Genomic DNA, 9221 nt, shown 5'->3' with positions numbered 1-9221 from the left:
GGTGGGGGAGGAATGGGTAGACCAGAAGGAATATCACAGATAGGGTGATTGCAGATAGTTTAATGGGGAGGAATTTGTTTAACCAGAGGATGGTGAATCTGTGGAATTCATTGCCGGAGACCAAGACACTGGATATTTTTAAAGCAGAGATTGATAGAATCTTGATTAGTAAGGGCGTCAAAAGTTACGGGGAAAAGGCAGGAGAATGGATAAGAAAATAACTGCAGATGCTGGTACAAATCGATTTATTCACAAAATGCTGGAGTAACTCAGCAGGTCAGGCAGCATCTCGGGAGAGAAGGAAGGGGTGACGTTTCGGGTCGGAGAGAAGGAATGGGTGACGTTTCGGGTCTCTTCCCAGATCTCCCTCTATCTTCCTGTCTCCTCCTATATCCTTCCTTTGTCCCGCCCCCCTGACATCAGTCTGAAGAAGGGTCTCGACCCGAAACGTCACCCATTCCTTCTCTCCCGAGATGCTGCCTGACCTGCTGAGTTACTCCAGCATTTTGTGAATAAAAGGCAGAATGGAGTTGAGAGAAAAAAATAGATCAGTCATGAATGAATGGCAGCGTAGACACGATGGGCCGAATGGCCTAATTCTGCTCCTATGTCTTATGGTCATGGTGTTCACAGCTTTCTATGACAATTGGTTTTCGCAAGACGACAATAAATTAGAGATTTGTGGATGCAACCCAGTCCATCATGCAAACCAGCTTCCCCTCCATTGATTTCATCTACACTTCACGCTGCCTCAGGAAAGCAGCCAACGTAATCTAGAACACTCTCACCCCAATCATCCTCTCTTCTCCCCTCTACTCTCGGGCAAAAGACACGAAGGTTTGAAAGCACGTACCCCACCGTTATCAGACTCTTGAATCCTTAAGCTAAGGATGTTTTCCTGATCTCTCAATCAACCCTTGCTGAAGCTCTTGCACTTTTTTTTTTTAATTTCCACTTTCTCAGTAGCTGTAACATTATATTGAACTCTGTTGCCTTGCTCATTTGCACTACCTATTGTACTTGTGTACGGTTTGATTGTACCCGTGTTCGATATGATTTGCCTGGAGATAGCATGCAATACAAAGTATTGTGACAACAATACACCAATATTAATAAATAATGGTGAGATATGCCCTACAGGCCAAACTGTGCAAATAGAAACAGAGAAACATGATGATAATTAGAAAAGAGTGTGCAACCTAAAGATGTAGAATGTGATAGTGAGTCTCTAATGCTGCAATAGGCGACGAGGTGCCACTCCTTGAGCTTATGTTGGGGCCTGGATATAACAGTGCAGAAGGCCAGAGACAGAAAGGTCAGATTGGTGGGGTGGAGTTAGATGGTGAATTAAAGTGGCGGGGAACGGGAATCTCATGGTCACTTCTGCACTGTGTACGTGGGTATCCGCTGCAGCACAACACAACGTCAGAACCCAGAGTAACGTACCCACAACCTGCCCTTTTGTTAGGGATTGGCATGGATTGTGTTTGTGAAGCTGAACAGAGCAATGACTCATTATTAAAAATAAAGCAAACCTATTTCAGACAACTCCATGCAAACCATTTATTGAAAAATTAACTGTTTAATAGTCTTAAAATGATACAACACAATGCAGCACAAACAATGATCAACTATTAAATATAACCATTATTTGCTGATGATCATTAGAGAGATATTCTTTACAGAGAAATATGTACAAATGGATGAAATACATGCAGCTTCCAACTCACACCATGGAGGAACCAATATCTCAACTTTCTTTATATCAAATTCTTTATATCAGGAGGCTTTTCCCATCATGTCCAAACAGATCCGGTCCTGACCAAGTGATTTTCAATACATGTGTAGACGTTGTATTCCAATGATTGTTTTGATCTGGACACTTTGCACGTGATCTGACAGCAAGGTGATCATCTCTTGGCAGACCTGATTCGCGGCGGGGGACCTGGGATAACCGGGCGGTGCATGGGGCATGAGGCAACTTGCCAACGTGACAGCATTCTCCCGCATCTCAGTCTGCAGGCTGCCAAAGAAGGAAGCGCAGTGCTGTATGTAGTGGATGACCTTGCTGGGCAGGTCCTCACCAATGTACAGAGAGGCTGCACTCAAATAGCTCTCGTAATCCAGGGGCTCTTCTTCCGACCCCAGCTCCTCAAAGAGGGCACACAGGCGCTCCGATGCCAGCAGCGGCCCGAGTTGTTTCAGAACCAGTCTGCAGATTCTCTTCACTTCGTCGTTCCTGTCCTTGAGGTGAAGCAGCAGGTTGACCAAGGTGGAGCCCAGGTGCTCTGTGAAAACTGGGACCCGCTGCATGTCCCCGAACTGGAGCAGCTTCCACAGGATGGTGAATGCTCCGGCCCTCACCTTCTCCTGCCGGTGCTCAAACAAAGGCTCAATGCCCACTGCCACGTCGGTCAGGATTGGTTCGGTGTAGTGACGTGGCAGGCTATCTAAGGTCTTTGACAGGGTGGACATGGCCTCGAATGTCAGCAGAGTGTTCTGCTTGGAGTTCAGGTCCATGACCACCAGCATTGTCGGCAGCAGCTTGCTGGCATATCTTTCACCTTCACTCCAGGCCGCGGCGTTCCCCAGGCCCTTGACTGCCAACCACTGGACCATGGGAGAGTTGTCGAGCAGGCATCGAAGCAGGATGCTCACCAGTGTGTCATTGAGCAGCAGCTCCAACACCACTTCCTGACCAAGAAGAGCCTCAAAGAAGGCAGCCACCGTGATCCGCTGGCTCTCGTGGATGTTGGTGAGGACTGGCGAGAGTTGTTCCACGATGTCGATGAGGTGGGGCACGGATCGCTTGGACATGGTGCCTGCCAGCAGGGCAACCCCCTGATGGTGCATCTCTGGCCTCTTGAGCAAAGCCCAACCTTCGTTGTCCGACATGTCCTCGTCGCTCCCCTCTTCCTGCCCGACCAGCGCTTGGAGTATCTCTACAGAATAGTAGCAAGCTGTAACGTTAAATGGCCTCTGGGGTGGCCCCATTTTTCTATCTGAATGAATTCTAAGGAAGTCCCGAGGCAACCGGGGTTGGACACTGGAACTGAGGTGAATCAGGACTGTGCTGAAGAGCTGGGAGTAAAGACCTTCCATCATGGCGACTGAATCCTGGATGCATATTACCTCATGCAGGGCATACATTACTGCCAGAGTCTGATGTGGCTGGGAATTTGGCCCACTAGCTAGAAGAGATTCCTTGCTGCTTTCATACAGCAGCTTTAGGTTGTCCAGTAGGTATTTAATGGAGGCTGTGGCAACTGAATTGTTTTGCATGAGAGATCTCCACACATTGCCAATGTGGTTGTCGAATGGAATGGGATAACTTAAGAGGCAGGGCAGTGTGACTGACATATGCTGCGACACCAGATTGGAGATGGTATGTGTCACCAACCGGACTATGGATGCTTGAACTATTGACTGAAACTGATTGTGGAGGGCTTTGATTATCTCTGGGACCTCGGTGAGGCAGGCTCCACATTTGGAAATGAGGACATTGGTGATGATTGAGGCAGAATAGGAACTATTGGACTGGCAATCTGAGAGTCCATTGAACAAGGTGAAGAGTAAACTTTTCAGCTGGTCATCAGCCATGGACCTTGAGAGGACTTTCCCAATATCAGTGCACACGTGAAACACGGCAGTCTCATTGTCGTGATGCAGCTCCTGCTTGATGACTTTGAGGTGCTCGACCTCTGTGTCTTTCTGATTTGCGGGCACCCCTTTGGATCGCAATTGGATATAAAGAAGGACGTATAAACAGTCAATGGCTGTCTCCCTTACAACACGACATGGATCTGTGCATCGAAGCACCACACCCCCAACAATAACACCCAGATCATGAGGAGGAACATTATCATTGATGTCAAATTGTTCCAGGTAAAACACCAGTAGCTGCAAGAATGTCTTGGCTGACATTTCCCGGGTATACACCTTCGATGACTGGATCCATGTCTCCATGTTGCTGAATATTGTCTGAAGCCCATTAGGCGATATATCCAAAAGGAGGAGCTGCTTCAGAAAATCCATCAAGGAGGCCATTGTCTGAGTAAACAGTTGATGCCTCTCCTCCATGCTTATGTTCGGGTGTTCATTGATAGCTTTGGCATCCAGTCGTGGTAAGCTGAACACACTATTCAAGCATGTCTGAATCAATTGCCTACTGTCCTTTAAAGGGGGCTGCAGTTTTAAGAGGGTTGTACAGGCATTGATGGCAGACTTTCGGATAGGATTCACCATCGCCTCTGTTGGCTCAGCCTTGATGAGTTCTTGCATATAATGCAACAGTTCAGCCTTTCTGTTGAAGCTGTAGTTATGCTTTGCAATGGTTTGAATGGCTGTGACTGACTGTGTCACAGCTTTGATCAGACTTAACTTTAATGTCAAGTCCTTCACCTCAACCTTCATCCCCAAGATCTTGATATTGTAGTGGTTAAGCACGTTCTCCATGATCTCAACGTCTATTCTGTCCAGAGTGAGTTCCTTTGGAGAAACTGACATGATATGTCCGTAGCATAGGATCAGTGTGCTTTTTACCTTGATCACATCGATGTTCTCTTGATCCTTTATAATCTGAAAATAACTTGCCGTTTTCTTGAAAATGTTTAACTTTGCAAATTCCTTCAAGGTGGACAGTGCGGTGTCCAGGTGGGTCACAGCACAGTACCCAATCCCCACAGCCACACCTTCCTTCTCCAGAGACTCTCCGTGTTGCACGGTCTGCAGCATCTCCTGGAGCTTCTTCTTCACGAGCTCTTCATCCTGGCTGAATTGCAGCACCACGCCGAGGCACTTGTACACAAAGCCCTTCTCCTGCGAGAGGGTACAGTGTCTGTGAAGGTGGCTGACTAGCTCTGTGGCAAACTGACCAGTCCAGACATCGTCCGCGATCAATTCCAGTGTTTGCAGCAAAACCTTCACCAGTTTCTCTTCCCATTGGCTCTGCTGCAGACATTTGGAGGAATTCTCCTGCAGATAGTCAAGCAGAGTCAGAAACTCCTTCTCCCAGACTTGAGGGGCTGCGGGGTGGATATCGGTGCCCAGGAATTGTAACAGAGTTAACGCAGGGACACATCTGTTTTTCCCCTGCTGCAAGGACGAGGACATAGTCAGGAGACTTGTCAGCAGTGCGAGAGGCCCAGGAATGTTGGGATGCTCCTTGTAATTGAGAAGATACTCCGTGGGCTCAGCTTCTATTTTCTTCTTTGCAAGAAGCACTAATGAGTTGCAAATCATTGCTAAGGCATTTATGCAACGAATTGGAATTATGAACTCAAAGAGCAATGGCCAGAGAATGCTGTCAATGGGTAATGCTGTCAGCATCCTCATCAGTTCCTCACACTGCCTCCTTAAACTCTGGTCAGTGACTACGTCTGCTATTTCGGCACAGGGGTCCACTGGTTCCTCCTCGTCTTCAGTAGCAGGTAACGCACACTGCCGGATGATAAACTCCACCATGTCCTTCCCACCATCCAAATGCAGGTAATTGTGTGTGGCCATGGTGTATATTATTTGGCCAAGTTTTGCCTTCACCCTGTTATTGGTAGCCAGCACCAACAGCTTTGTACCAGCCAGAATCTGATTCTTCTGACTGGCCATGTAGAGAGGGACCATATTGATCAGGTGATCCAGGATAATCAATGTTCCAAAACGCATTTGGCTGTTATTGATTTCCAGTTTCATCAGGAGAAATTCTATGATTTGAGAGGTGAAAGCTGGCGTTAGAAGTTTGAAGCAGCAAAGGATTTCTTTTTGTTGCTTCTGAACATAAATGTCACTGGGCTGCCAAAGTGCAATGCAGATCTGTTTGTGTAAACTGCTAAGTAGGCTGTCGATCTGCATAGCAAGTTCTTCACTGTTTCTCTCAACAGCAGTGTGCAGAACACCATACAGACCCTGGCTGATGCAAAAGTCACTGGAGGTTCCCTGGTACATGGTCAGGATTTTGGGAATTAACCGCGGCAGTTCATTCTCCAATTTGTCAAAGGGGACAAGGTGGGTAATCTGCCCTAACGTCTCGATCACTGCTGTGCTGACATTGCATTCATTCAAAGGCAGCCATGTATTGAACAAAATGTCAAAAGCGGTAGAAAACTCCAGGAAAAATAAATTCTTCTTCACTGTAGGGTCTGGGGCTTCCTCTATATCATACAAGTATGCAAGGATGCTCTCGCTAAAAATTCCCAAAGCAAAGCAGAACACCCATTTGGTTTTCTCATCCGTTACTGCAGGAAGCAAAGTGACTGTGGTTCGGAGAACAGGTCTCAGTAAGGGGACCATGTAATGTACGTGCTCTTTACAAAGATTAGCCAGTGCCAGCACCACAAAGAAAAAGGGATCCGTCTTCAGCTGAAACAATGGCAGAAGTTCATCAAATGCGTCCTTGGTAAACCAATGGCCCACATTAAGCAGGAGCCTGGTTGCCACCTCCTGATGCTCATCGGTCACATCCCTACATTTGGTCATTTCAATAGAAGCCAAAGTGATGAGCTTTTTAGCGACTGCACGGCCCAAGTTATCAATATTTTCGTTCACCATCTGCGCCATCACCTTCAACAAAGCCGTGCGACATGCAAGTGGCAGGCGACGGTGGTGGGCGAGGTATTTACGAAGGAATGTCAGCACACCCTCCGTATCCACGCAACCCAGTTCCTGCAGAGAGTTAAACACCATCTGGCTAACCAAGCTATCGTCATCCAAAGGCAACTCCAGAAGCAAATTCAGCAACGCTCCCATTTTGCCACTCGCCATCTTTACTTAAATTACTCTGGAAAACCAGATGTCTTAAGCTGCTTTGCTGCTATTTTCTGAACAATCACTTTTAGTCTTGTATTCCTGGGCCAGAGCTCCCAATCCTGCACAATTGCTTGCTCAGAATCTTCTTTTATTGTATTCTTTTTATCCTTCAAGAACAATTGTGCTTAGGAACCAAGGAACTGAATTACAGTTCGTAATCTCCAATTTCCTACAGTATTATTACTCGATGTCACACCAATTAAATTTGATTGCTATTTATTCACTTCTATGCTTTTGTTGAATCCCCATTGATTCAAGCTGGTGCAGAATGTACTGAAAAGACTACATCTGTCGAGAATGTCTTCTTATAAAAGCACACACACATATGCACAATGGAGTACAGACCTCTCAGCTTCTCCTCACAGATCTTCACAAGCATTGATCAAGTTTTGAAGTTTAACTTTTGTGATCTAGGTTTATTTCCTTTATCATTCTTTAATACAGGCCCAGCTGCCTCTCACGATTAGCACAACTCCTTGAGGACAAAGCTTTCGAGTCCTGTGTAAAGTCTTGCTCGGAATGCTTCCTTGATGTGTAGTGATATCGTCACTAAAGCTCTTCTTGACAACACAAAGGTGATGATCATTTTATTATGACATGTGGCATCGCATTTTTGAATCAGCTTTTTTTTAATTCACTGCCCTAACAATAGGTTTTAAGCCGTACAATTCTGTTCATATCGAGTGATTCTATTTTTCTGCATATTCTGTGCCCTCTTTCAAACTGCCCTTTCTCTTTTATTTCTTCACATCACTAATAGAGCTTATCATTGACTGGGGTAGACATTTGGCTTCTTTTTCAATAATTTACCCTCTGCCCCTTATTTCTCGCACAAACTAACTATATGTTCCAATGTAGACGTTCTTTCTCTGTGCATCCGACTACTTTCTGTACGACACTTCAATATCACAAGCGCAAATATTTGAAATTATAGAGCAGACTCACTTGTTGCTCTGGGAGTCTTTGTAAAGGCAAATTTTCGAGATGTCATGAACAGATTGTGATGTTAAATAATGTTCCCAAAGAATGCACAGTCCATACTGGGTGAACAGAGCTCTCAGCTTGCCTTTGTAGATTTTCACACGTGCAACTGAGCTTTGATGCAAAGTTCTCTCAATCACCCTTTAACACAAAGATCCCCTCTTACTTTTCCATGATTACTTCGGTACAGCAGAGGGCATGTTCTGTCCTATGTAGATTATTCCTCAGATGGATTCAGATTGCTTCCCTGTTTTGTTAAAAGGCTTTGCGAACATACTTTGAAGCTTGTTAGCTGGATTTCCTCACAGCCAAACACAACTGCAGCACATTCAAGTGGCAAGCAAGCTTTTCTCAAAAAGCCCATTGTGCCATCATTTCCTGGCTTTATGAAGTTACAGTTGGATTGTGATGTCCAGTGGCTTGAACTGCTGGGTAACCAAGTGGTGACCTCATCCAACCATCCTGGACCAATCATCTGCGAGGCCATTATTTTTCAATCACTGATAACCACAACTGCGGAGACATTACAAGTCCTTCCCCCACACAAGCTGCCCTCGTCTCCATCCCCTGAATCCCTACCTGCACCAGGAATGTGGATCTGTAAGATTACCTGTACTCAGGACTGAAACCCAGGCATCATGGAGTTAAATGTGGTCACTTCCACAGATTCATGTAGGGTAGAAGGAGTCCATTCTGCCCATTAGACATGTGCTAACTCTCTGGTTGGCCCCAAAACCCTGAACTTTCCTCATAATCAGCAGGTTTATTTCCTTTGTCAAGCACAGATCCAGTTAATTAATTTTAATTTTTAGTTGGAGTCAAGTTAGACTTACATCCACTGTATGATCCTTTTAACAGTATAACAGAGCTTTATTTGTCATTCGGTACCGAGGTACCGAACGAAACTATATAGCAGTCATACAAAAAAAGAACACAAGACGCATAATCCCAACACAAACGTCCATCACAGTGATTCCAAACACCCCCTCGCTGTGATGGAGGCAACAAAACTTCCACTCTCTTCCCCACGCCCACGGACAGACAGCTCGTCCCCGACCGACCCGCACAGTCCCCGCAAGGGGGTGGAAGTCCCCGCGGCCGAGTCGCACCGGGCGCTGAAACGTCTCGCGGCCGAGCCGGGCGATGGAAGGCCCCGCGACCAAGCCTTGCGCAGCTAAGTCCCGTGGCCGAGCCGCACCGGGCGATGTTAAGTCCCGCGGCCGAGCCGCACCAGCGATGAAAAGTCCCGCGGCCGAGCCACACCAGCGATGAAAAGTCCCGCGGCCGAGCTGCACCGGGCGATGTAAAGTCCCGCGGCCGAGCCGCACCGGGCGATGTTAGGCCCCGCAGCCGAGCTGCACCGGGCACTGTTAAGTCCAGCGGCCGAGCCGCACCAGCGATGTAAAGTCCCGCGGCCAAGCCGCACCGGGCAATGAAAA

General features: G+C 46.8%; 1 protein-coding gene across 1 annotated transcript; it reads right to left on the bottom strand.

Annotated features, from left to right (window-relative positions):
- Positions 1-1833: 1833 nt before the first annotated feature.
- Positions 1834-6756, bottom strand: LOC144599199 (maestro heat-like repeat-containing protein family member 1). The gene has a single exon (XM_078409948.1). It carries the CDS (start codon positions 6754-6756, stop codon positions 1834-1836), a length of 4923 nt encoding a protein of 1640 aa, XP_078266074.1.
- Positions 6757-9221: the final 2465 nt, after the last annotated feature.

This window comes from Rhinoraja longicauda, chromosome 13 (assembly GCF_053455715.1).
Source record: "Rhinoraja longicauda isolate Sanriku21f chromosome 13, sRhiLon1.1, whole genome shotgun sequence".
Classification (NCBI taxonomy): domain Eukaryota; kingdom Metazoa; phylum Chordata; class Chondrichthyes; order Rajiformes; family Arhynchobatidae; genus Rhinoraja; species Rhinoraja longicauda.
This window is presented reverse-complemented; position numbering and strand designations above follow the sequence as displayed.